General features: G+C 50.7%; 1 protein-coding gene and 1 long non-coding RNA gene across 4 annotated transcripts; one reads left to right on the plus strand and one right to left on the minus strand.

Moving 5' to 3' along the window:
- The first annotated feature begins 339 nt into the window (after window positions 1-339).
- Window positions 340-3005, plus strand: LOC125337127. The gene is made up of 3 exons (XR_007207981.1): window positions 340-383; window positions 1579-1867; window positions 2272-3005. It is a non-coding gene; the product is annotated as an uncharacterized LOC125337127 (long non-coding RNA).
- Window positions 3006-4672: 1667 nt separating this feature from the next.
- On the minus strand, window positions 4673-27248 carry LOC125337014 (protein DDI1 homolog 2). Of its 3 annotated transcripts, XM_048326246.1 has the most exons (10): window positions 27061-27248; window positions 22408-22537; window positions 21213-21443; window positions 19201-19327; window positions 17255-17382; window positions 16591-16719; window positions 15741-15844; window positions 15140-15329; window positions 10957-11019; window positions 10772-10863 (listed from the first exon to the last, which is right to left on the minus strand). In XM_048326246.1, the coding sequence occupies exons 1-9, from the start codon at window positions 27196-27198 to the stop codon at window positions 11003-11005; spliced, it is 1194 nt and encodes a 397-aa protein (XP_048182203.1). In that variant the 5' UTR covers window positions 27199-27248; the 3' UTR covers window positions 10772-10863; window positions 10957-11002. The 3 variants fall into 3 exon arrangements, with proteins under 3 accessions (XP_048182201.1, XP_048182203.1, XP_048182202.1); XM_048326245.1 differs by lacking the exons at window positions 10772-10863; window positions 10957-11019 and adding an exon at window positions 12748-12962; XM_048326244.1 differs by lacking the exons at window positions 15140-15329; window positions 15741-15844; window positions 16591-16719; ... (3 more) ...; window positions 22408-22537; window positions 27061-27248 and having other exon boundaries at window positions 4673-10863.
- Between the last annotated feature and the right edge of the window lie 640 nt (window positions 27249-27888).

Here is a 27888-nt window from a genome sequence, read left to right on the forward strand (position 1 = left end):
CTGAGGTCACGCGGAGGGAGGGAGGGACGGAGGGAGGGAGCGAGCGGCGCTGCCCGCCCCGGGCCGGCAACGGGACCGCCCCGCCCCGCCCCGCCCGGGAGCACGGCACCGGCCCAGCCCGGCCGAGCGGGGCCGAGCTGGGCCGAACAGGGCCGAGCGGGGCCGAACGGAGCCGAAGCCGGGACGGCCGAGCGCAACCAGACCGAACAGAGCCGAGTGGAGCCGAACACAGCCGAGCCCAGCCCGGCTGAACCCAGCCCGCCCCAAATGGCGCCCGCGGCGATGGCGGTGGGACCCTCGTGACCCCGTGAGGGGAGCTGGCGTTGGGTCCCTCATGAGCCCCTGAGGGGAGGTGGCGCTGGGCATAGTGAAGGAACACAAGGGTAGATGGCGTTGGAAACAGTTGAGGGGATAATGAGGGCAGGCAAGGGGATGTGGCTCTGAGGACAGTGAGGGAAGGTGGCACTGGGTCCCTCACAACCCAGGGCTCAGTGAGGAGACATGAGGGGAGATGATGTTGGGGACGGTGAAGGCATATAGGGAGGTGGCACTGGCTCCCTCACAGCCCTGGGATTAGTGAGGGGATGTGGAGGGAGATGGCACTGGGGACACTGAGGGGCATGAGGGGAGGTGGTTTTGGGTCCATCATGGCCCAGACCTCTGTGAGGGGAGAATGCATTTGGAACTCCCATGACACAGTGAGGAAACACAAGTGAAGGTGGCATTGATTCCCTCACAGCAAGGAGGGATGTGATGGGGATAAGGGGAGATGGTGTTGGCTCTCTCACAGTCCAGGGCGACAGGAGGGGACAGTGCTGTTGGGTGCCTGCTGAGTGGACACACAGTGGGTTTGGGACATGAGGTGCCCACCAGCCACCAGGGCCCAGCCTGCAGCTTTGCTGCACTTTGGGGCACTGGTCTCAAAGGAAATAATCAGTGAAGGAAAAGTGGGGGATCCCTATGGCATCCCACCACCTCAGGCTTCAGCGCTGCTTCCTTCAGTTCTGCTCTGATCTCAGGGGATCCAGCTCTTTGCTGGGATCCCTGTGCTGGGTGGCACCATGGATCCAAAAATGGGCCACATTGTTGTTCCAGCCCAAGCCTCCATTGGTGGGAAAAGCTCCTAAAAACCTCAAATACAAGCCCCACTTGCCATCACAGGACAGAGATGGGAATTGGTACAAAGATTTAAGATAAATTATAAATAAAACCTGAGGCTGAGGTAAAGGGTTGTGACTTGGGGCTGGCTTAGCGCCTGAATCACCCGACCCTCGTAACTGAAAATGGAACTGAAAGTAAAAGCAATTAAAAATGTGAAAGCCAGCAGCTTCCAGGAGTGCATTCCCTGCCATTCCCACCCCTTCCTCTGTAAATAACCTGCTGGCAGGGAAGGAAAGGGCTGAGCAAGGGCTTGGATGGAAAAGCCACACCAGCCAAGCTTGCGCTTTCCCTGCAGGAACAGCCCAGCCAGTTTAACAGCTTTGGAAACCATGGGAGAAACTCCCAGGGAAGGGAAGGGAAAGGAAGGGAACAGTGCTTGGGTTAGAACTGAGCCAAACCAAAAAACTCTTTTCCCAGCTCCCCACCAGCCTCTGGAGAAACAGAAACATTGCATTAAGGAAGATCCCAAGGATCAGAGCTTGTATTGGCATGTGGGGAGGAAGGTGACTCTCTCCTGCTGAACTGGGGGGGAATGGAGCGAATCCTGAGCCTGAAACATCCAAGCCTGATCCCCAGCAAGTCACTGGAGAGACTGAAGTCATCTCCTTTTAAAGCAGCCCAACAGATCCCACACGCCAGTTTATTCTTTCCTGGTGGATTTTAGGATTTAAAGCATAAAGGCAAACAAGCTGTACAGCACCAGCAGGTACGTGCATCCATTTGCATTCCTCATTGCTCCAGAGGCACCAGGTGCAGCATCTACACCTGTATAATCCCATGGGGGTTGGAATGAGCTTTAAGGTCCCTTCCAACCCAAACCACTCTGGGATTCTCTTGTGGAACAGACTTCCTGGTGTCCTGCTGTTTTCCTGAATGTTTTGAATGCCCCCAGTATTTTTTTTACTTCAAGTAAAACGAGTTGGTTATAATCCCTTAAAGCACCCACCACCCAATTATGGATTTACGTGGAAAATTCCCTGCTCCCAGCATTTAGACAGCTCCCATCCTCCTCAGAAAATCTTGGGGGAATCCATCCCACTCCCACTACGTGCTGGGTTGCTTCCCACCCTCTTCCCAAGAGATTTTTAACTCTTTGCTCAATATTTGCAGCCTGAAGTTGGCATGGAGAACGTGATCCCCAAGGAAAATAGCCATCAGGCGCTTGTCATGGATGGAGAGCGAGGAAGGACAGAGCGAGTCACTGAGAGGAATCACCTCCTGCAGCAAGCTGTGTTACATGCAAGGTACTCCCAAGATACCACCTAACGCAGTGCAGTCATAGGGCACCTCAGTAATGCTCCCAGTGATCGGAGGGGAAATTAAAGAGGCATAAGAAACATTGCAGCACTGTGGATTCCAGCAGGAAAAAAAATTAGTATTAGGAAAATCATGGAAGAAACTGCTGGGTTATAAGGGTAAGTCAACAGTGAGGCCTGTGAGCACACCTCCATTTCCACAGCCAGGCACAAGTGGTTTGGTTTTAAACTCCTTCCCATTTCCATTTGTTAACAGAGACTGGGAACCAGACATTCCTTTGGCAGTGGCTGTTGGAAAGGATTTCAGTCACCAACCACTCACATCCTTCTGTGTGACTCAGTGCTTTATTGGCAATCATGACAGCACCCTGTAATTAGCACGCATGGTTGTTGGAGGTAATTATGTCATAGTGGAGTGGGTACACTTCCAGGGGTCCCGGCACCCCCAGTGTACCCCCAGGGAATGAGGCAGAGCAGATAATCGATGTACGGTCACAGTGAATCAAAAGCCAGGTGGGCCAGCAGGATTTCCCAAATCCCATTCTGGTGACAAACCCGCCCAAAAAGTGGTTACCTTGGCAAAGCCACACCAGGCACGTGCTCAGACGTGGCCGGGCAGGGGCTGATGGGAGGCACTGCGGAATTCCTGAGCAATGGCTCAGTCATGTTCCTTCTGCTGACCATTCCTTGAACTATTCTGGGGCAGGAAATTGCATGAAGGAACACTCACCTCTCTGCATCCCACTCTTGCTCTTAATGCAGCCGCTGCATCCACGTGACTGCTCAAAAAACCTTCAGTTGTTATTTTTAAACTCCAGACCTGTGCAGGAAGTTTTTAGGAGAGACCTCTACTCCTGAAGGCCCACAAAAGATAACCAAAGGAAAACACCAACTGGGAGTGTACCTTTATTGCACACGGCCTGACCCTCTCTTGGCTCTATAAAGGCTGCAGATTTCAGGGTGCCAATGCCCCAATTAATGGAATCCCAGAATGGTTTGGGTTGGAAGGGACCTTAAACCTCATCCCATGTCCATGGGCAAGGACACCTTCCACTATCCCAGGCTGCTTCAAGCCCCACCCAACCTGGCCTTAGACACTTCAGGGATGGGGCAGCCACAGCCTACCCTTGGTTCAGCTTCAGGACATCAGGCCAATTCAAACTGGGACAATCCCAAACATGGACACAACTGTGTCATTAATCTTCATTTTTATACATTACCAAAATAAAACCATCTTCATCAAGCAGAACAAACAAGGCCCAAGTGCTCAAAATAGTTTTGAACCAGAGTGTTCAGTCCTTAAATCATCTCCCAGCAGAAGAAATTGCAGCAACCCTTTGGCCAGTGTATGATGGGGCTGTAGCAGCCCACACATCAAACCTTCCCTTTTCCCACCCTGAGAGCTGAATTCAAAATGTGATTTTGCCTCATAATCAAAGACCTCACTTAGCTCTAACAGCGACACCAGCATCACGTGCAGAGCTCTGAACATGTGAGGAGGAAACCACTGCCCAGTTTGTCACAGCCACTGAATCATAACCCACTGTGTTTGTGTCTCTCTTACCTGGTACCAGCACCAACAGCTCTGGTTAGGAGGGATTTAAAATGGCCAAAACCTCAGTGATGTCTCAAGGAAAAGTGGAAGTTTTCTGGATCTGAAAAAGGAAGTGCTCCTCCATGAGAGGAACTTAGGGTTAGTGACTATACCCCAAGTTTCAGAGGAGGAATATCCTCTACCCCTCCTTTCTAAAACCTGTTCTACTATGTGACACTACGAGAATGGAACTTCAAAAAGGTTATTTCTAACTAAAACTCTCATGAGCTTTCCAGGGATTTAAATGCCAATTTTTTTAATGTCCCAAGAAATTAGCTTCCAGCTCCAGAAAAATAAAACCATCTTCTAATTGGGCTGGAAATGAGGTATTTAAGTAGGAGACAAGGAGCGTCTCAATCACCTTCCCAGCAGACAGTGCCATGGCCAAGTGCTACATTTTGTGTTTACTCTGATGCTCTTCCAAGTCCTCCATGAAGGGCCCAACAGCCCATCCCCAAAGTAAAGGGAATACAGGAATTTCTCATGCCTGTTCTCAGGCCCTCCCAACTGGAATCCTTTTACCCACAGATTTCTACTCATTATGTTCAAAATGGCAGCATTTATGTTAAGGAAAATCCACTGGCTTTGGGAAAAAAGGCAGAGAAGGATTTGAGTAGAGAACTGCCAACCTCAGAAATACAGACAGACCAACCAAGCAACATTATGATAAAGTGTTTATTCAACTTTTTTAAAATATCAAATTTTTTTTTACACGTAATTTGTTGATAAACAGTCTCCCAATATTAAAAAAATCAAAAAAAGAATCAAGTGTGTATTACTTTGGGCAGAACCACATCCCATTGATGACACACCCACTCCTCTCTTCAGCCGCCTGCGAGGCCGCAGCGTGTTCAGCCCACAAGAGTCAATGACACAAAACGCAACCAGCTTTAGGATTCCTGAGTATTGATTCTCTCAAGTTCCCTAAGTGAGTCTGTAAAACTCTGAAGCATCAGTCAAAGTGTGACCCAAACCGCTGCGCTTTGGATCACAGACTAAGCCTCGTCTACACAGTGCAGGAAGAAATCTCTTGGGCGCTTCAGAGGGGAATGATGGACATGAAACCGACCCCGTTTCCCAAGCTGACTTCCGAGAGAGGCAGGCAGAAATACCTCTGGATTTCTCCTCTTTGATTTTCTGTTAAGAGTTCTGGGGAGCTGTTTGGCAAGAAGTCCAAGTCTGGTGAAGAAACCTCTAGGACCTGCTCCTCCTTTTGTTCGTCAATGGCAGTTTTACAGAAAACTGATCTGAAGTTGAGCATTCAGCAAGTACACATAAATATTGCTACTTTTGAGAAGAGGAGACGGCAAGAGGGAGAGAAGGAAGAGGGAAACATGGAGGACGTACAAGGTTAACAGTCCTGGAGACCAAGTGTCTACATAGAAAGTTAAACATACACAGCAAGGAGGCAGAGATTGTCGTTAACAGCGTAGCTCAGCTCTGTCCTGCAGCAGGTCAACATGCCAGGGATGGTCGCCAGGAATATTCCCTCCTCTTGTCAGAATTACCCATGCCCAGAAACTTCCAGATGTTGGGATTTCACTTAACATCACCTCTATGTTCACCTGCGGCCTTGTGTACACAAACATGCAGTCACCAGGAGGCCAAGTGAATTCCTTCGGTATTTTTAAGGAAAAAAGTAAATCTCAGAAACCAGGGTTGGTTCCAGGGCACACCCAGAAAGAAGCTCTACAGACCCACATGGATCCCCACAGGTGCTGGGAGCTTTACCAAGCACCTTCTGAGCATTGCTTTACTCTCTAGAGCTGGACTTCCATGGTGAAATCCCTTTGTTAAGTGATGTGACATTAGGACACTGTAGCAGTGGTTAATGAGGAGGGGGAACAGAAAAGAACGAGGTGGCTGATTTGAGGCCGGGATACCTGGCTCCTTGGAAACCTGAACAGCTGTTGGTGGTACCTTTATCCCCTGCTGTAGCCGATAAGCCATAGCACTCTGCCATCCCTCCTTCCCTATAAATACTCCCACTCTGTGGGCCAGGTCAGCACACGGACTGCCACAGGCTGAACACAGGATGTGTGTGTGCATGCAGCAGAGAGGACACACGTTGAAACAAAGACAAGTTTTAGACAGCGTTTGCTAAACACACATTCTATTACATTTTATTTTAACCTTAAATACTCACTACTGCCCCAATTTTATACTAAATCTTGCTCCTAAAAAAATTATTAAGTAATTTAGCAGCACATAGCCATTCACTCAAAGCAAGACTTGGAAATTAAGAGATTTAAATCACCAGGCTTGGACCTACTTGATAAAAGAGTTTTAGCAATATTTATCAGTTGGGGGTCAGGGTTTGTTTCGAGCAGTTTAGAGAGACTTACGCACGGAATTCTAGCACTATGGATAAATGCTTCCATACAGCTTTGGCAGAAGGGTGGGATTCAAAGTTTCTATTTGACAAGGAATAAAAGTGAGCATTGAAGCAGATTGGCTGATGCTCTAAAGCTTTTATAGCATAAATTCTGGATGCGCAGCCTAAGTCAGCGTGGCTGTGAGAGCAGAGCCTGTCACCAGCTTAGTGCAGAGCAGCACCACTTGGCCCAGCTGAGCAACGGCTTCTAAAACAGAGAGGGTGACACAAGGGGCTATCACCGAGTAGCCAACACTGAGTAGCTAACACTGAATAGCAACATCTGCTGCTCCAAGCAGCTGGCAGTAGATCCACCCGCAGGCGAAGGGCACAGGTTCAGCTCTCCCGCATCCAAGAGAGCCAAACTGCCCCTGGCTCCCGTGTTCCCTTGCTTCCACCTCACCAAGCCACACCATGCGAATACAGATACAGCCATCTGAAGCCACTCTGGATCTGGGAACCTCATTGCTGCTGCTTCTGATGGTGAACCAGATGCAGACAGGAATGGGTCTGATAGATCCTATTTCCTAAGGCTTCTAGAGAGACCTGCTGATACCGTAATCCTGTACCAGCTCAAGCGTTGCCCTTCACAGAGGGGCTTCTGCTGATTTGAGGTGCTCATTGCAATACTAAACCAAACCTTCAGCAGGGGTAACTCTACCACCTGCCCCATGAAGATGAGAAAGCGCAGTCTGGCCTCAGTAACTCATTTTGAGCAGAGCCTCAAGTGAATCACTGGATGCTGCTGCAGACAGCCAAGCACTGCTTCCCACACAGAGCAGTGCTGGCTGCTGGTATCACAAGCAGAGGGATATAAGCCAAAACAGCTCTAAGTCTGGATGGTACCATCCCAGCTCATGGAAAAACTCCATTTGACAGCAGAATGCCTTAAAGCCCTTCATTACTCCAAAGGATCTCCTGGCTGCCCAAGTGTCTGAGGCAAATCTGACACTGGCACTCAGTGACAGCACAAACTCCTGTGAGGTGACAGATGAAACCAAATCTGTGTTGTTTTTAAATGCCACCTGCATAAAAACAGCCCAGCACACACATAGGAGACCTGCTAAAGCAACAGGGAACACAAACACCAGGACACAGGCCTGAGACAATGACAACACCACATGGAAGCCATGAACAAAAATGTGTCTGGTGCTGCTGAGCCATTGCTCCAGGTTTAGCTCAACATGTCAAGTTCAAGACGAACACCTAACACAAAGCCACTTTTGAGATTTGCAAGTGGGACTAAATCAAAGTTCCTACTTAAAATTTGGTTTCAGCCACGCTTTCCTTCCCCAGTTCTGACAGAGTTTTGGGGCTTTGCAGACCATCACAAAGGAGTCCACCCCCCCTCAAAAAAAAGCATCTGGAAAGGGCTTCCTACAGCACAGCCTCGGTGAGGCCTCACCACGCAGGTGACTCACCAGAGATATCCCAGAAGGCCACGATGGTTGTAATGCAGAAGCCACGTCAGTGCATTTGTTTCATGAACCCTGTTGGGGAGCCCTCGCTCCCAAGGAGGTGCAAGATCAGCAGCCCCCAGCCATGGCATTCCATAGCCGAGAGGCCAATCGACCCCAGACATCCAGAAAAACCAGAGCAAAGCAGATTCTTCCTTCTTCCAATCACAGCCCTGCTTGGAGCCACTGAGATGAAGTTCATTCCTCCCCCGGCACAGGGAGATTTAGAGCCATAACACACAGTTGGTTTGTTAAACAAATTCATCATTAAGGTTTAGCCCTAAACTGGTTGAGCTTGTTCTTTCTGCATGAGGAAAAACATGATGTGGGCAAGGCTAGAAAAAAAAGTCAGTACTCCTTTTCCCTCCCCCGTCCCTACAGTTAATACCAGCACATCTTCAAATAAGTTAAAACGTATAAGTTTTGGTAGCACCAAATTCTATCCCTTCCCTTCTTCTATCCCCATGTTGTAAACTGGAACACACTGGCCCAAGAGCATCAGAGAATATTATGAGTTGGAAGGGACACACAAGAATCATTGAGTCCAACTCTAAATCAAAGCGTAAAAGGGTTTGGCAAAAATAAGCATCAGCCTTCCCTATGCACACACAAAATCTCACACTCCCACAAAACCCCCTCACTCCTCTGGCAAAGCCTTACACATCCATAAGCATCTACACACCTTCAGTAGCTGCCAGAATAATTTCAACAGCTGCATGTTGGGTTCCAAGGAACTGCAACAAATCCAGAGTCCACACTGGACTCGGTGTGCACCTCCCGTCCTGTGCACGTGTGGCTAATTCCTGTCACAACCTGTTTTGTGCCAGACAGGGCGGTGAGCACAGTGGCTGCTGCTTTTTATTTGTAGCATTGGAGCTCATTCTAAAATTGTACATTTAAATAAAACCAGTAGTTTTAATCCAGTATGCATGATTAAAAGCTATCCTGTCCACACAATGCAAGGATGTTTTCTTTCTTTTCAAGGCCCAAATCTAATGAGTGAAACAGAAGAGACATGTTACTTTGGCTGGGAATAATTAAAAAAAATCTGGCTCAACATTCTGCTCGTCCATTGTGGTGTGTAATTGAGATACTCCTGTAGAAGAAAAGATCCCCCAGTCAGCTCCCTCTTCCGTTATGTAGGAACAACAATGCTCTTGGCTAGCAAAATGAGAAGAGCAAGATCTGCGTTTCCATCCGCTTGTTCCAAGGCCTCATGAGCTTCCTGCAGGGTAAAACCAGCACCGAGGATTCGGTCAACATCAGCGGCAGGGAAAGCAGGGGGTGCAGAAGCCCGTGTGGTCAGTCTGGTGTAGGCGGCTGGGGGGCTCAGCAGCGGTTCCTCACTCCCAGCCAGTGGCCACGGACCTTCAGGAGCAGCACTGCCACTTCTCCCAGGTGCTCCTGTGAACAGGCTCTGAGTATCCTGTAGTGCACCTTCGCCCAAAGCAGGTGTGGAGGAAACAGGTGTGCTTTGCTCCAAAGTTGGACTCGGTGGACTCTGAGAAGCTCTTGCCAAAACCTCCCCCTGCTCTGGGCTCTGCTGCTGGCCAGGGGTGGCTGCAGAACTCACCATGACCACATCGCTCTTACCTGAACCCTTCTGCCTCTCTAAAGTATCTCCCCCGAGCACAGGCTGCCCTGGACTGATGGGCCCAGTGCTGACATGCTCTCTGCCAGAATCACAAGGCTGGCTCCCCTCTGCTCCTCCACCCTCAGACCTCACCTCAGCAAAGGAACAGCTCTGTTCCTGGCTGGCTGGATCTGAGCCTTTCTGCTCACCTTCAGGAAGTCCCTTCTGCTGCACTGCTGGCTCTCTGTGAACCACTTCCAGCTGTGAGACTTCTTCCGAGGCAAGGATCTTACATTCTCCTTTCCGACTGATAACCAAGAGTTTGTGAAGCTCTTTCAAGGCTGATGCTAGAGGGAAACATGGCTCTTCTGAAGGTCTTCCTGGATCCGTGTCCAGCTGGTGGATGCTGGAGGGGAAGGAGCTGTCTGCTGCCAAATTAGCCAACTCATGATACTCTGCAGGAGTTTCACTAGTGCTTTTAGGCTGCAGGACATCACTGGTGGAAAGCGGATCACTCAAGGAGGATGGAGACTTCAGCAACTCCACCTCCATGGAGAAGGCATCAGAGTTCAGGCTGGATATACGTCTGCTCTCAGTCTGCTGCTTCTGCTCCCTTGCTGAGCTCTGCGCTTCAGATGCAGCCTGCTCCACTGCATCTATTTCCATGGAGGCTTCCATGTGCACATGGCTACAGGAGGCTGACAGTTGGATACTCCTTTTCACACAGGAAAGACCTGCTCTCTCCAGTCCATCTCTCATTTCCATGGGAGGATTTTCTGGCTGCTTGGCTTCTGCCACAGCAGGTTTCTCAACCCCACCAACAAAGCAAGGAGGTTCTGGGTCGGTTGTCTCAGTTTGCTCCTCAAGATGTTCCTTTTCTGGCTCTTTGCACGTCCAATGGTCTGTGGGAAGCTCATGTTTTTGCTCCTGCTCTGAAGACAGACAGACATCTTTATTCTGCCTGTGCTTGGCAGCAGTGTCAGCCAAATTGACTTTTGTCACTTCCAGAGGATGTTCCTGACCATGATCTTGCCCTTCAGCATTACATTCCTTTAAAATGTCAGCACTAAATGTTTCTTTGAGTGTCTTCTGTGAAAGGCAAGCTGAACTGGGGCAGGTTCCATCCCCGCTGTGTGGAGAGGGGTCATTATTTGCCAAGGAAGAGCTATTGGAATGATGCTGCAATACCAGAGGATATTCTCTTTCTGGGGTTATCTGGTGTTCAGGTGAAGAGTCAAAAGTCTTGACGGCTCTAGGATCAATGGGCTCTGCAAGGCTGGATTCGGATGAGCAAATTGAAGCAGGGGCAGAGACAGAACGATCAAGTAATTGATTTGTGGGATTACAGATCTTGGAATTTAGTCCTGAAGACTGGACTGGATTTTGAAACCCATCAGAAGCTGGTAATGAGGGCATTTCCAGTGAGGTAGTTTCTTTGTCACTATTCTCTATGGAAGACAGAAGGAAAGGAGCAGTCAGGACACGGCAGAAGCACCGTTAACAGCGTGGCAGCACAAACTGGAACGGGTGGCTCTAAATACCTGGTCTGTGGCCCACTCCAGCTGCAGTAAACACACACTACATGCATCAAGGCTTCCGGCGTTCTGTTTGGATTAGGAAACAAACACACCAAACTCGTGTTAGCATTCAGAGCACACACCATGCATGGTTACAGTCCTGCACAGCTCCCCTCCCAACTGTCCGGCACAACGCCACGGAGGCTGCAGGAGCTCCTGCCTCCCAGGAGGATTCTGCCTGGCAAATTCGGCACATCAAGGTAAAAATAACTTTGCCAGAGCACAATTTAAAGGCTGTTCTGTACTGTCTACACCACAGAGGAGTCTGTGGATGATACTACACACTTGGTAAACTCTACACAGTGTAACACGTGTCTAGTGCCATACTGGTCTGTTCTCCCTTTGGCTGGAGATACTCAGGAGACACGTTTCAGGGATATAGGAACTGAGATGGCAACACAGTTCTTGGGTTATGTTCCCAGCAGTGCCATCAGACCCAAGAGAAGGTGACCAAACACCAGCCAGCTGCAAAAGGGAGGTGTACAGATTGTAGGGGGAAAGAAATCCCCCAAAAGAACTGCTGCCCAAGGCTGGGAAGAGCAAAGCAAAGGAGAAGCAGCCAGAAGTCAAACCCAGCTTGCTGCTTCCTTGTCCTCACAGAGAGCAGATGAATTGCAGGTCTCTATCAGAAGCACCAAACACTGGCTGTGGTTATCGGGGGAGATTAAGTGACCTTATCTTGTTGACAGTCTAATCTTGCTGATGTATCAGCGCTCTCACGCTCGTTAAATCACTCACACAACTTTGCAGGAGCTCCTGTCCTGCCACCACAGCCCTGCTCTGCCCAGGGTCACAGGTGTTCTGTGATTTGCTGCCCTTTCCCTTCCCAAACTCAGTGGTCTTAAACACACACCACTGGTTTTCCTGGAGTCTCTTTTTACATGAGCACTCGGGCAGCTCACCATGCCCACACCTCCAGCCAGGATTCTGTTTTAATTCCACAACACAACAGAAATCTGTCTTTCTCTCCTCAGCCTTGTTCCTTTTATCCTCTGTTAATTAAAACCAGTGCAGTGACACCACCCCACTATTCATCTTTCCTAAGGGTGGGAAAGAGCTTTGTGACAGAGGATATGGATGAAAACTAGAAGGATCCTTTCTGTTTCTATGTGGAATGATTACATTCATGTTCTCTGCTCCTAAACCAACCCTTCAGGGAGAAAGCAGAACTGTCTTTTGACCTGCTGGATCGTTAATAAGGGTCTGATCAAACACATCAGGGATTCACATGTAGGTAGCAGCAGGAGCTGGTTTTCTGCCAAGCACTCCTCAGTGTCATCCTTCTCCTGGGGTATCCACAGGAGCTGAATCCCAGCCCCACCAGGGATATTGGTCCAGCTAAAACCGGGAACAAACTCTTCCCCACAAAGTGCACCATGAGGGATAAACTCCTCTCTGTACCAGGAACAGCCTGAGTTGCTTGTGGTGGCAGTGACTTGGACTGAGGCTGCCTGGATGAAAAGGTGTGTGTGGGATGAACTGCCTGGCTACACTTCCTCCTCAGCAGAAGAGCTCCAGTTTTGCTGCCAGGCTTGTAATCGTCCATGATCACCAAGCTGCCCAAAATTGGCACAAAAGAGCATCAAGCCCTCAGAAATAAATGAGGACTGGGACCCGCATCCCAGTGAACCCCACCAGGACTCCACCTCGCTGCCTTCCATAGGTGCTGAACCACCAGCAAGGCAGCTGACAGAAATCATGAAGCTCCCTAAAGTGGGCTTCAGGGGATTAAATAAAGCTCAAGGATAATCCAGGTGCATTCAAAACAAGCACTTTAATAGCCTCCAGGTGCACACAGCCATTTGTGTTGTACCATCTCCTGGAAGCCAGCAAAAATTCCTGCTGTTATAAAAGAACACACATGTTGCAGGGAGCTGAGCTTCTTTGGAGCTGCATCACATTCTCTTTCTATTGTTCTTCCATTTTCTGTTTTTTCCTTTCCTGGTTTTCTTGGCACCACCTAGCAGCAACTCAAGTTTTGGAAGAGAGAAAGAGAGAATGTGCTGACATTTTAGGATACAGCCAACAAAAGCCTGTGGGCCAGAGGCTGGTACTGTGTCTAGAACTACCAGGACTGTCACAGTCAATCTGAACAAGAGCCACTTCAGTTCTGTGCCTTGGTGTTCTGTGAGCATTAAGTGAACACACAAAATGGATTTCCTATTCCCATAAATCTTTTATATTCCTCTAGGGCTCAGCATCAACGGCAAGTGTCCGAGTGCTGACTAGCCTGAACAAAGGCTCATGGTCCTTAGAACTGTATGTGGTACATAAGCAGCTTGGATTTAAGTAATTTCAGGCACTTTTCTTTTTAAAAAACTCAACTAAAATGTTTTTATTGTAAAGACTCATAGTTAGGGCTGTGTTATTTGACCCTTTCAACGGAGAACTAAATCCAATCAACTATAATATCTGCAAAGTCTCATCCAAAAATGAAATATATTCCAAAAGCTAACCCAGGCTTCATCAGGCTACAATTTTTAACAGGAAAAGAACTAATATTTACACCTGCCAGGCTGTGGGAACAGACAAGAGCCCAAGCTCCTGAGCCTGACCTTTAGCAACGTCAAAACCTGATCACAAGGTCAAACCTATGTTTGTGTTTCTCTCTACTGGCTGCAACTTGAGTTAATAAACGTTCAAATTTGGCTAGAAAAGTCACACATTTAAACTATTTCTTACTGATTCATTAAAGCCAGACCTTCCTTCCGAGGTGTTTTGCATTTCTGGAAAACTTATATTCTTAGGATGGAAGAAAATTGGCCAAAAGGAGCAACAAGCACAGTCCTGTGCTCCCCTTAATGTTATCAACTTCATTATTTGTAACTAACTGCTTACTCTTTGGGTTGTCAAACAGTAACTGAGAAGTGTTAAAGAAAAATTTCAGTGCATTTCAATTAGATAGATACAGCTGTAGAAATATATATACGTCTATATAGACATATAGATAGATATATATATGTAGTTAAATATATACAAATTTTAGTATCTAACAAATATATAAAAATATATATGTAATATTAATATTACATATATGGTTAAATCTTTTTATCTCATTTCAATTTTATATATGGGCATGCTAGAGTCTTAAAAAATTAGCAACAAAAATGTTGATCAGCTTAAACCTGACCCAGCAAAGAGTTCTACATGTGTGTAGGAAGCAGAATTTACTGCATTCTGTCAGAAGAAAAATGAGCAGTAAAACTCAAAGGTCTCTAGAGAACTCTTGGATATAAAATGTTATCTTTAGAAGTTTTGGAAAAGGCTTAAGGAATACACCCTGAGGTATTCACAGCTTCTCTGGAACAGCAGGGAAAAAAATTAATTTTCCCTTTAGCTAAAAGCTGAATTAAGGGAGGACTTGAACACAAAATCTGAGTTTTGGACCGTTTTTGGCTCATCACTCGACTTTCAGCTATTTTGGCTGAAAATAAAATTACTTCACTAAATTTTGCAGCCACCAAAATCCCCTGCAGCCCAGTCACAGCACCCGTGCAGCGTTTGGATTCCAGAGATACTGGGAACAAAACTGCAGGAAGGTGAAAGTTCTCTCTGCAGGTCACGTTTAAGGCTGAGGACATGAATTCAGCTTTCGAAACTTAGAGCATCTGCAAGGAGGCAATTCCCCCTCCAAGGGCACGAGCACCATTCCAGGGAAAAATGCTGAAATAGTGCGAATTCTAAAAATTGTCATGAACTTTTGTCACCACTACAGCTGCTCTATTTTTACGTGGTGCAGCCAATAAGAGCAGGGTTTGGGAAGCCTCCCCAAAGCTGTGCTCACACGAGGCTGCAGCAGCACCACAGCTGAGCCACGTCCCTGCTGGGTACTACAACGTGATCCCGGCCACAGACAACCATTAACCTCCACACCTTGAAAGCCAGGAAACCAGAGCGTGTGGGAAGCTGCAGGGAAAGCACAAATTAAACAGCGAACAGCCCCTGTGCCTTCATGCAGGTTTTGCAGCCCAGAAAGGAAGAGAGAAGTGCACTCAGAGGCCACGAGCAACAATAAAGCCCCTTCTCTCCACTCTTTACTGGTTGATGCTGCTCCCAGGAGCTGGACAGGGAACTGCTCACAGACATCCTCACATGCAGCAAAAAAAAAATACACGGATTCCTATTTCAACTGGGCTCCTGCCGGTACCTGCTTCCTCTACGGATTTCTGTATTGCTTCTGCGAGCTCCTGGTCGGCGATGTCCTCGGGCCGCACGTCATCGCGCCCCGCGCCGTACGCCAGCCGCGCGCACTCGGGGAGCTCGCCCTCGGGCAGGAACGAGGTCTGCGAGCCCGTGGTGCCGATCACCAGCACATTCTTCTTGAGATCAATGGAGCACTGCGAAAGAGCAGCGAGACATCAGGGGCCTGCGGAGAGCCAGGCAGTTCCCAGAGAAAAAGGGAGACACGAAGTCAGGCAATCTGCCTCCAATGGGAACGGCTCACAGCAGGTAAGGGTGGGCCAGGAGTATCAGCTCTAAGCAAAGGGCCCTGTCTGACTCAATTTGGAATAAATCATTCAGTTGGAAAGCTCTGAGCATCTTTGATCAGAGCAAAAGGCTCCAGGCAGCAGTCAGGCACCCCAGAACTGTCCATGATGGATGTAGTCTACGTGCTTCCAGGCTGGAAGATAATCCACCATCACCTCTCCCCAGAAAAATCCTAATGAATTCCCAGCCCAGGCATTTATGTTGCACTTCTCACTAAACCTGCAAGAGCCAGGTAACTGTTTCAAAAGAGGTTTTGATACCTGATGCCTCTTAAGCATGTCCAGTCCTAGGAGCATGTCCATGGGCTGCTCTTCAAGGATTGAGAAGGAGCATGCCAGGAAATCCCCTTCGATCTGCACCTGAGCTGAAACACAAGGGAGAGAAGTTCCCACTACAGCACAACAAATCTGCTTTCTGCTCTTCCACCTCCAGGGAAAGGTCTGGGCAAATCTGAAAGCAGCACTCTGATGCACTGTTTTGGTCACAAAAAGTCCAGCCCTTTGCAAGCCCCAGGACTGCCAGGCCTGCCATGGTCCCAGATTAATTATTTTAAAAGCCAGTGTGCCTAAGAACCTCGAGTCCTGCTTCTCTGACCCTCCAAGCTTGAGGGGCTACAAACAGTTTATTAGAGCACAAGTCTAAGCAGCAACAACAGCAAACAGATTTGATTTTTCAGTAATAAGGACAATCTCCTCCATCCAGAAAAGCTGCACAAGAGCACGGAGAGGCTTCTCTTTCCAAAGGAACAGCAAACACTGCACTGCACTGGAACCCTTCCTGAGTAGCTCACCCTGCCCAGCAGTCCCACCCAAAATGGGCAAGGTTGTGGTGTTTCACCTTAGGTTTTGCCCCCAGTGAACATCTCTAGGTGTGCAGGAGCTGGGACTCCCTCACCTCAAAGTGTTACAGTAATGCCATTAAAATAAAGCATTAAATGAGACAGAAAACAGAGTTCTGTGCCCAAGACAAACACATTGCAGATGCACTTTGATTTTACTCTGCAGGAGCTTCTAACAATTACAGCACCAACCCAGACACTCCTCGGTGCCAAGATTGCGGGAAATGCAGTTAAACCCCTGCTAAAGCTGCCCCAAAAATGCCAGTACTTACCTAAGTGCACTCTGCCAATGATTTTCTGTGTCCCAACACCCTTAGCAATGCCAGCCCACCGCCGATCCACCAGCCTCATGATGTTGCACCTTTCAGCACAGGCTTGGCTCATGATGGTCATCTGGGCACCTACCAGCGACAGAACTCGTGTTAAATCCCGATAGCTCAGCACGAATTTATATTTTCTCCTGGAAGAGCTTAAGATCTGGCACTCAGTGGCTGGGAAACCAACCCACCTGCCCCAGGGCATAAAGGCTTCCTGTGAATCCCACTGTGCTGATCTGGCTGTCCACACATGGGTCAGCACTGACCATTACTGTAGGGATGGAACAACCCCAAGGACTTCCCCTTGGAGGACTGTAGATGACAACCGCCACATTAAAGGCGCGTGAAATCCCCCCATCTGCAAAATGAGATAAGACACACACACAGCAGTGACCTTCCAGGCACGGCAGTCCCAGAAACTCTCCCAGGAGCCCTAATCCAGGGTGTTCCCACACTGCTTCTCCTAACGATTTGCTCTGCTCACCCAGGCTGGGCTCAGGATTCAGTAAAGCACTTCAAAATCTTGTCATGCAGTGCTTTGTTATAGGATTTTTTGGGAAAACTACTGGAATGTTTACTGTTGCCCTCAGTGACAGAAAGGAGAGTGTGGAGAAAGCACCTGAGTCCACAAAGGCTTTCACGGGGTGTCCGTTGACTTTGCAGTTGATGTAGAGCATCACCACCTGCCCAAAGCTCTCGGGCGCCTCTTCCATCGCTATCGTCATGTTCTCTTCAATGTTTTGTTGCCTGAATTTTGTGGAGAAGAGAGAGAAAAAATCAAAATGTCTGTCAACCAGACCTTGTAACATCCCCCTGACTCACAGACGGACCTGGAAATCCCACCTGCTGCTGCTCACCTTACAAACACACATTCAAACCACAGCAAAGGTCGCCTCCTTAGCGAAACACAGGCCTTGGAGCTGAGGATTGCTAGGAATGATCTCAGCTTAGTCCAGAGACACTGAGTCACTCCTCAGCAGCCACTGCCGCTTCCAACCCCAGCCTAACTCACCCCTCAGCTCCTGACAGCCTTGTGTTGCCAATAGGAACCTGCCATCCACGATAACCTGGAGAACTCAGAGCAAAAAACCTGTGGATTCGTTAGTCATGCCGAGGGCACACGGAGATGTTGCCAGTAGCTACATCACTGGAATCCCACACAGCAGTTGAACATTAAAATCCTCTGGTTTCCCTGGTATCTTTCCTTTTCCAGGCATAGGAAAGGAGGGAGGTGAGCAAAACAGCAGAAAGAACACCACCAGGAGCACCAGCCCTTGGTGCAAATTCAAGCCGACAGAAAAACTGCTCTTCAAGGAGTCCCTGGCAGCCCCAGGATAATCCTGGAAGTGATGGGTATCCGTAGTGACTGCATCCGAAACAGCTTTATCTCCCCAAAAAGGGGAAAAAGGCTCTAATTTTGATGTAATTTCATTTTTCACTGAGTGGGGTATGAAACCTGGGGACGGCTCAGCCCAGTGTTCCCAAACAGCTGCAGAGCCTTGGGTGCATCCCCTTTATGTGTGCCTCATCTAAGGAAGAAGGGAAGCGTTCCTGTGCCTCCAAGCAATGTTTCACTATCTACAAATGACTATTTTCTGCATTGCTGAGTGTTTATCTGGCACCAACACCTTGTCAGTTGTAACATGAGACCACTCCTAGCGCCAGTGAATTTTGGTTCTGACCAACAATGGGTCTGTACCAGACAGACACTTTGTTATTGGGGAAAGCCACTGGCCATGAACCGACTCAAGGATTTACCACTCAGCTGAAGAAATCAAGCCTCAGCCCAACACAGTTACATCTGGAAGGCAGCAAGAAGGAGCGAGCTGATGTGCAGAATTCATTTCTGCAGAACCTCTCATCAGTGAATCAGCCAGACACAGAACAATCAGCAGGACGCAAAACCAAATCTTGAGGGCAGCTGGGAGAAACGACGCTGTGCTGCTGTGCAGAGCTCAGCTGGGAGACAACACCAGCCCAGCTCTTGGGTTCAAAACACGCCCCAGGCACTGGAGTCGCACCTCTCAAGAGGAGATGTGCTTTCCACAAGTGCTCCAGTCTCAGAGCGGACCAGCTCAGGCAGCTCCAAGACATCACGTGCACAGACAACAGTGCTGTCACCTCGTATCACACAATCCCAGAATGGTTCAGGTTGGGAGAGACCTTAAAGACCATTCAGTTTCACCCCCTGCCATGGGCAGGGACACCTTCCACTATCCCAGGTTGCTCCAAGCCCTGTCCAACCCGGAACACTTCCAGGGATGGGGCAGCCACAGCTTCTCTGGGCAACCTCTGCCAGGGCCTCCCCACCCTTACAGGGAACAACGCTCTGTGATCTCAGCTGGACACATCTAAAGGATGGGGTGCACCTACATGTTCCCAAATCCCAACCTTCCCACATGCAAAGGTGACCCAGAGCATTGCCCTGCAAACAAACGCCTTGATACAAGGAATGTGTTTAGATTCTGCCTTCTCTGAGGAAAAAACACCATGGATAGAAGCACACAGCAGTTTTTTCTCCCCAGAGAGGACCCCCAAAGCCTGCAAGCCGCTTTGGTTTGTTACCTGATGTCTTCTTCTATCTTGGCCTGTGCCTCCAGATCAAAGGGGTCAGCGGAATAGAGCCGGATCCTCTCCTGCTCCCGCCGAGCTCGGTCCTGCTGTTGCTCCAGCAACACCCTGGTGAATTTCTCTGCGGGAACGAGGAGATAAAGAAATGCTTTTTACTGGAAATTACTCTTGCAAATCAAATTCTGGCACGGCAAATGCTTCTTTTGATGCCAGCTGAGGAATAGACTCAGCAGCACACGGAAAAAAGCTTCCTCTGAGGGCGGCATGGATGGACCTCAGAGGATCAGTGGCAAGCTTGGGAACCTGCCGAGATGAAAAGCAACTGGACAGAGCTCATTCTCCTCATGTCCCTACCCAAACACTGCACAATCAAACTCAATTTCCTGGCACATATATTTTTATAGGGAAAAAATTAGCAAAAGCTAACGACAAAACTTCCTTCAAAGCCAAGGAATGTGGCAAAGCCAGAGATTATAATCCCTAAAGACGAATGCCTACCACTGGAACCAGGAGGTGCTAGCCAGGACACTAGGTCTAAATGCACATTTTAAGACCACAGTTTTTAGATTCCCACTTTTTCTGGATGGCCTCTGGCCATTTTTTACTACTTGAATGGGATCACGTACGTCCCCAAAAGGACTTGGCAGTCCGTGAAGGTCTGTACACATGGAGGGTTTGGGTTTGCTTCCAGGGATGCCGTTCCCAGGAAGCAGCTCTGGCTCAAAGGCTGCTATGTGCTCAGGGAGGCACTGGGTATGTTTGACTGTTGGATTTTTGAAATTAGGCTTTTGTACAGCAGGTGCCTTCATTGAGAACAGCCACAGGGCACGGATCTATGCAGATATTTGGGAATCCAAGCTAGAGCTGAACTGGATCTGTGCCCAAACACTGCCAGTAGCAGCAGTGCAGCACGACAAGGGCAAAACCAGCCCAAACCACTTCCTCCTGACAGCCCAGCGTGGCGATTTGGGACTGAAAATGAACATCTGGGTCAAAGCTTGACCAGGCAGAACAGCAGAGGGGCCAATTCTGGGCGTCTCTGGCATAACCTCTGGTTTCCCATGCCAAGAGCAGCACCCCTGCTCAAGGTGATGGGAAAAACTCCCAGCAAGAAGCCTGAAGATGCCTGAGAGTGCAAAGAATGTGACTTCAGCTCTGGATATGAACTAAAGGCAGAGTTTAAAACTAAACAGGCTGACAATATCCATGGAAGTTCCTTTCTGGCTTCCTTTGACAGAGAGAAATCACTCAGATGTAACCCTGAAAGTTGATAAAGTCTCCTGCTAGAAGCTCCTTCTCTTCACTTATTTCTCCAAACTCCACAGGATTTATCTCCCAACTAAACATCCTGCAAAGGTTCAGGAGCTCATCTGCTGCTACCCAGAACTCCTCTCTTTTCACACTGAAAGGACACCGGAGTTCAAATCTTTCACCACAGGAAGAATGAGGGACCAACATCAGCTGCATAGGAAGTGAAGGACGAGGCTTCAGTTGTGCCCAGAACATGCGGACACTTCCAAGATTAACAGAAACTCACACGTTTGACTATTTCTATTGAGAAAGTTCCTAAAAGACACCATTTCCTTGTTCCTTTCCCTCTCCCTTTCTGTGATTCACTTCCACAGCACATGATCACTACGGACAGAGCTGGGGCACGTGCTGCTCTCTGCTGAGTCCCAGCAGGATCTGGGACGCACCAAACACACCACCTTTATCCGAAATTGTGCATTAAGAGCATGTCTTAGTGTAAAAATCAGGAGCTGAGCCACTTGTGTTCACAGACACCCAAATCATCTGTGCATCTGATATTTTCGAGTAGGAGACAGAGGATATTAAAGATGCCAAGCAGAAGAAATACACCCAGAAATGGAGGAACTCTGCCTTGAGTGCTCCCAACTGGCACCTTTTATCTGCACCATCAAGGAGCCTGCAGCACATCCCAGCGCTAAACACCCGGGGCTGCCTATGATGGGAGCCGACCCTGACCAGCTCCAAGCCCAGCTCACCGAGGTCTCCGCTCAGCAAGGCCTCGGCCAGGGGCGGGTTGCGCTCCTTCAGCAGGGACAGCTCGTGGGGGTTGGCCAGCAGCATCTCCCGCAGCAGCGCCGGGTTGTCCAGGCCCTGAGGGAACGACGGCGCGTCCGGAGGCGACGGGCGAGGACGCTGCGCCGGGGGCTGGTGCTGCTGCGTGGACGTCCCGGGAACGGCGATGCTGCTGAAATCTATCCTGGGCAGACCTGCAGGGAGGAAGAGCAGAGGTGTCGGTGCTTCGTGGTTACAATTCTGCTGGAAAAACCATGGGAAGGATGAGCTGCCCCTTAATGCTGCACGAGAGCAGATTCTGTGAGCAGCGGTTTGTGTCGGAAGCACAGCCGCGTCCCCGGGTTACTGGGTTAGCAACGCTGGCGCATTTATGTAACTGGTCTCGTCTGCCTGCCCCATTTTTAATCCCCTGAAATGCACTTGCTGACTATTCCCAGCTCCACAAACGTGAATCCCTCATGGAGGGACTGCAGGGCTAAACCCAGTGGCTCTGAGGCACTTTGGAGTCTCTCGGGTTAAAAAAAGCAGGGGAAAAAAAAAGTAGTAACATTCCTGCAGACCTGCATTGCAGGTACCCATCCTCCAGCTGAGGCAGGACGAGGACCTCAGCAATGCTCCCATGCCCTTCTCAGCCTGTGGCACCTTTTCTAGGGATATTTTATGACTGGGATTTGCTAGGAGTGGCTGTGGAAGGCAGGACAGAGGCACAGGGCATTCCCAGATGCACACATGATCGAGCCACCGGGTTTGGCAAGATGTGGCTCCTCAGGGAACTTGCCACAGGGCAGGTTCAGGACACATGTCCATAGAGGCTGTTCCTGGGTCTGAGCCACTCACACAACTGTGCCATCACATCCAGCAGGAAGGGAACCAGTGGCTGTAGGAGACCTCACACACCTTTACCAAACCTGTTCTGAACCAGTCACCTCCTCACTGCCTCCACACTTCCCCCCAAAAAAAGTAAAATGGTACTGGCTTCCTCAGAATAAAACACTAAATCAGAAGCCTTTATGGTCATTTACAAGCCCCCCTGACTCATCCCAGCCACCGTCCCTCCCTCAGTGCTTTGCATAGAAGGTGCTAAAGGACACTGACAGGAGCTGGTGTTGGGTAAGTCTTGCTGAATCTCAGACAGTGTTGGCACAGAGCCTTTCTCACCTGGGAAGCGCATGGAAGGCCGTGGCTCCACCGTCTCCTTCTGGCGCAGGATCACCACATCCCCATCCTTCAAGCCATAGGAGGCCAAGGACCTGTTGTTGTCGGTCAGCGGCCGCTCCGCATAAACAATCTGTGCCAGGAGAGCCACCAGCACCACCGAGCAGAGAAACAGTTTAAAAAAAAAGCAAGATGTTAAAAAAAACATTCCAGTAAATCTTCCAGATCCATCTCAAGCTTCAGAAGGGAAGGTGTGATGTCCTCACAGGCCTGGCCGGGCCTTGACACATTTGTGGTTGGACAACATGGGGTTGGTCTTGCTGAAATCCAGCCGTGGTTTGACAGCCACAGAGAAAGGGCTGGTCTCCCCTGATCAGAGGCCAAGATCATTAAAGGGAAGCAAGTCCTGACCAGGACTGTCTGCCCACATTCCCAAACTCCAACCTCTATGATTACACAAGCCTCGGACGTTTCCTGCAGCGTTCCCTGCCCCCAAGTCAGCACCCACTGACCCCGGACCAATTGCAGACATGCCAGCAGCGCCGATCTGAGTAGATCCAGGGATGATCCAGCCCAACATCCATCATTCTGCCTCTTCCCACAACTCGGCTCCCCAGAATAACCAGTTTTACGGGGACCTCAATCATTAGCTCAGTGCTTTCCAGTTCACTCCAGTGATGTAACTCTCCAGACTCGGAGCACCCAAAGGCATTGCTCCCAAGACTGCCATCAGTCCCATGGAGGGAATGAACTTCTCATGACTATAAAACACAAACTCACATCCACTTCTGTTTTGATAACCTGGTTTAACAAGGGGTCCACAGACTAAACATAAAAACACTGAGATAAAGGTGAATAATCCCCACGGAACATTTCCATGAACATCAGACCCGTAATACCTAGAGGCCCTAAGTTATGGGAAAGCCCAAAATGTAAAATAAAGCTGGAACAGAAGCTCCCAGAAATGGTATCTGGCAACGCCAAGGTTTCTGTGCCGTCGCTGGAGCACAGCGAGACCAGGCAGATCGGCCCAACCACCTCCTGCCCTGGCAGCAGTCCAGAGCACCGAGAACTTGGCTTAAACCCCCCAGGCACACAATCAAATTTCATGTTCACCACCTTGTTTAGCCAAACCGTGTCTTTGGGGCTGGAAAAGGCCAGTTCAGCAACAACACGTTTGCCACAGGTCGGGACTGGCTGAGCCTCGTGGGAGAAGCTTTTGCAGTCCCAGCGTGGATGGGCTGGGGCTCTGCCTGATGCTATCACAGGGAGCAGATCCAACAACATCCAAAAAAACCAATCAGTACCTGTCTTAAGGTCTGGATGACATTACAGACTTTCATTGCTTCACTCCAGCAACTCCAAAACCTTACACAGACTCTCCCTATGGCACTCAGCAGTGGAGATCCATTGTCAGCAGCAGTGCCAAAATGAGGCAAGGCAGGAGGAGCACAAATGACCAGAACCCCGTAGGGCAGCAATCACAGAATCAGGGAAAGACACACGATGGAACCGAGCGCGAGCTCCCTACCTCCTCCCCACCACCACAGTGCGCAGCCTCAGCGCTACCTCACGAGCCAGGTCCCTCCCAGGGCCCATGTGCAGCGCTCTGAAGGTGTTTGGTCTCTACCCCACATGACACCACTGGCACAACCAAGGTCAGCTGGTGCTGGCAGAGCCCCGGCGCAGCCTCTCATGTTACCGGCCTGAGTCGGTGCTGCCGCAGCAACAGCCAGTGTGTCATAAATCCCAGCTGCACACCCAAATCTGAAATGGCAGATTCCCCGCGCAGACACTCTGGAAGAGACGAGTTAATCAGTTTAAGTGAGGCTTTACCTCTGTCATCTTGCTGGGATTGGATTTATGAGCATTTGGCCTTACATCCCAGACAATGAATTAAGCGTCTGGCACTCGCGCCACGTCCATTAGCATCACGGGTTAATCCACTTCTGACCCATTCCGCTCCACTCTTAAAACAAACTGATTGGATTTTGCTGCCTTTTGATTGTCTGGTTCGTGGCAGTTCTGCTGGCTGGCAGGCACCAGACACAGGTTCTTCTGGAGGTGACTCAGACAGGGATGCAGGCACTGATGGATTCACTGTGCTTGATGCCAGAGGGTAGAACCTCCCCGTGGAGCAGGGAACCCCAACCAGGAGCGCTGGATACCACCTGCAGCCATCAATCAAGCCAGATCCTGGACCCATCAAATATTCTTGAGCATGGCACAGGAGAGGGAGGGCACAGAGAGAAAATAAATGAAGGGAGGGAATGAAGAGTGTGGCTCTGCTGAGAGCCTCCTATCCCCTCTCCAGGAAAGCCACAGCCTTGGTGTGTGGAGGAGACTGTGGAAAGTCAGATCGTTTCCCCTCTCCTTGCCCTGCTCCTCTTATCACCACAGCCACCGGCAGCCACCTCTGTTATCTCACCGACCTGTGCCCGAAGCTGTCCCTCGGACACCTCACAGCTCCCTGCCCCACCCCAGACTGCAGCACCCGGAATTCACTGCCCAAACCAGCAAAGAACAAGGCTGGGATTAACCCTTCTCCACACACAGTGGTTCACTCCACCCTGCACAACCCTTACGATGAAATGCATCCTTTCTCATGCCAACACAGCACCTTCAATGCAAGGTTCACCTTGGTTGGGGAAAAAGGGCAGAAAACAGCCAAGTCTGGTAAACGTAAAACCGCCTATTTGTGGTATAACAACGCAAAATCTTTCCACACAAGGAGCTGCTTCACTGATAACTTGTATCTTTATAACTTTCTCACAGAATCATTGAAGCTGGAAAAGCCCTCCAAGATCATCAGGTCCACCCTGTGCCCAATCCCCACCTTGTCCCCAGCCCAGAGCACTGAGTGCCATGTCCAGTCCTTCCTTGGACACCTCCAGGGATGGGCACTCCAAACCTCCCTGGGCAGCCCCTTGCAATGTCCCACCACCCTTTCCATGAAGAAATTCCTCCTGACATCCAACCTGTTCTCCCCACTGAAGGTCCTAAAAACACCTCACAAACGCCAGGCAGAAAGAGAAGAGAAAGGAGCGATAAATAACTGCCTGAAAACGCGACACGACACGGCACAGGATGATGCACGGGTGGCAGATGGATGAGCAGAAGGAAGGCAGGGGTGGCTACAAAAGCGCAGCGCTGCTCCCCTTGCCTGGGGCTGGCAGCACCCAAACCTCACACAGGTCAGCTGTGCTGGAGAAACTCAAACAAGGGAACTCCTGACAAAAAATACACGGAGAAGTGACCCCTCGTTATCCTAAATCAGACCCAGAGCTGCAGGTTACCATGACACAAGGGACAAAGGTGACAGTGAGGAGTTTATGCTCCAGTTCATGCCTGGAGATGTCAAAGCCACTGCAGAGTCCCCCACTCAAGGGCTGTCCCCAGATCTGGGAGCTCACTGGTGGTTGTGACACAGCCACGGGGGGGTTGCTGAAGCACAGAACCTTTGTGTGAGGTGGGTTCTCCCTTTCCACCTGCCCAAAACCAAGAGATTTTTTCCTAAAAGAAAATCCACCCTACCCGGATTTTCTACCCCTGTTCTGAGACTGTTTCTCTCTCAACACCAACCTCCCATTCCAAAAAACAAGGCTCTCCCACGGCAGAGGGAAAGCCAAATGTCGGGAACCTGCTGGGTGAGGAACACTCCAGCTCCAGGGCTGCCCCTGCAGCAGCTCTTCCAGCGCTGACTAATCTCGGCTTGGCCGGAAAATCACTTTGTTAATTTAGACTGGGAAAAGGCTCAGGAAGCAAAAGCCACCACCACTAAACTCCACAAACTCTGCCAGGCATGGCCGGCGCCGAGAAAAGGAGCCGACACCGCCCTGCCCAGGACAAACGGGGAGGAACGGCCAAAAACGCGGGACTGAACCCAAAACATGAGCAAACCCCAGACAGATGGCCCAGAGCCGCCCCCACACGCAGCCTCCCCCATGTTTTGGCACGCGAGTGAGCCGTGGATCCGGGCTGGAGAGGGATATTTGCTGGGAAAACCACACGGATGTGCCTGTTCGGTCCCCACACCTGTGTGGAAAAAAGGGAGGAAAAGACTCAATGTGCCCTTTCCGCCCCAGACCGGGCAGGGGTTTGGTGGGATAAATAAACCCTTTCCCGAACTGATTTCAGCCCCGTTTCCCGGGGTGTTTGGAGCCCACGGGCCACCACTTTCCCCGCGCTCCGACTCCTGTTCCCCTCGCTCCAATTCCTGCCCCGTTTAAGCATCAAATTCCTCCGAAACCTCAACATAAAACAAACCAAAACAAACCCACATTATTTTCCCCTTTTCAGCTGCGCGGCGGGCGCGGACCGAGCCTTTCCCGGAGGGACCAGGAGTCACCGGGGACTCGGAGCCCTCTCCAGAGAGGATTTTGAGCGAAAAGCGAGGGGTTTCTCCCCAAACCCGAAAGGTCGGCGCGGGGAGGCACCGGGAGGGACCCTCCACCCCAAACAACCCCAAACTCCAGACGGCCGGGGGGGATCCCGGGACCGCGACCCCGCGGGGCGTGGGGGACACGGCCGCTCCCAGCCCGGGAGACCCCGACCCTGCGGGAGAAAGGGGACACGGCCGCTCCCAGCCCGGGGGACCCCGACCCGGGGGCACCGGCCGGGCCCTCCCCGGCGCTCGGGGCGCCGGCAGGCCCTGACCTGGCTCTCGGCCGCCGGGATGCCGGACTCCAGCTCGCAGAGGGCGCGGAAGTTCTGCAGCTCGAAGTCGGCGTCCACCTGCAGGTTGAAGGTGATCTCGGAGCGGTCGCGGCGCAGGCAGAACACGGTGAGCAGCATGGCCGCCCCCGCCCCGATCGGCACCCGCCGCCACCGCCGCCGCCGTCAAGCGCCGCCGTCGCAAAGCGCCCGCCCCGCCGGTCAGGCGCCCACGTCAATCACGGCCTCCGGACCAATCGAAGAGCGCCGGAGGGAGGAGGTCCCGCCCCCTCCTCGCGCCGGCAGGTGGGCGGGGCCGGAGAGGCCCGGGTGTCACCGCCGGTCCCACGGTGTCCCCAGGGTCCCCTGGGGTCCCGGTGTCCCACGGTGTCCCCTGGGGTCCCTGTGTCCCACGGTGTCCCCAGGGTCCCCTGGTGTCCCACGGTGTCCCCGGCTGTCCCGGTGTCCCACGGTGTCCCCAGGGCTCCTCTGGGGTCCCTATGGCCCTGGGCGTCACTGGTGACCGGCGATCCCTGTGGCACCGGCGATCCCTGTGGCACCGGCGATCCCTGTGTCACCAGCGGGCCCGGTCTCCCCAGGGATCCCTGTGCCCCCTGGTGCTCCCCTTTGTCCCCGGGGTCCCTGTGTCCGCAGGGATCCCTGGTGCCAATGTGCTTCCAGGGGGTCTCTGTGCCCCTTGGCGCTCCCTGTGTCCCTTTGACCCAAGGGGGGCCCCTGTGTGCCAGGGCCCCTGTGCCTCAGGGATCAGTGTCCTGGACTCTGCTGTGGCCCCGGTGGTCCCTGTTGTCCCAGGTGTCCCCTGGGGGTCCT

This window comes from Corvus hawaiiensis, chromosome 22 (genome assembly GCF_020740725.1).
Source record: "Corvus hawaiiensis isolate bCorHaw1 chromosome 22, bCorHaw1.pri.cur, whole genome shotgun sequence".
Lineage (NCBI taxonomy): Eukaryota > Metazoa > Chordata > Aves > Passeriformes > Corvidae > Corvus > Corvus hawaiiensis.

Bases quoted from the DNA above. Each gene is read 5' to 3' on its own strand.
- LOC125337014 (XM_048326244.1), bottom strand. From the start codon at position 10,831: ATGCCCTCATTACCAGCTTCTGATGGGTTTCAAAATCCAGTCCAGTCT.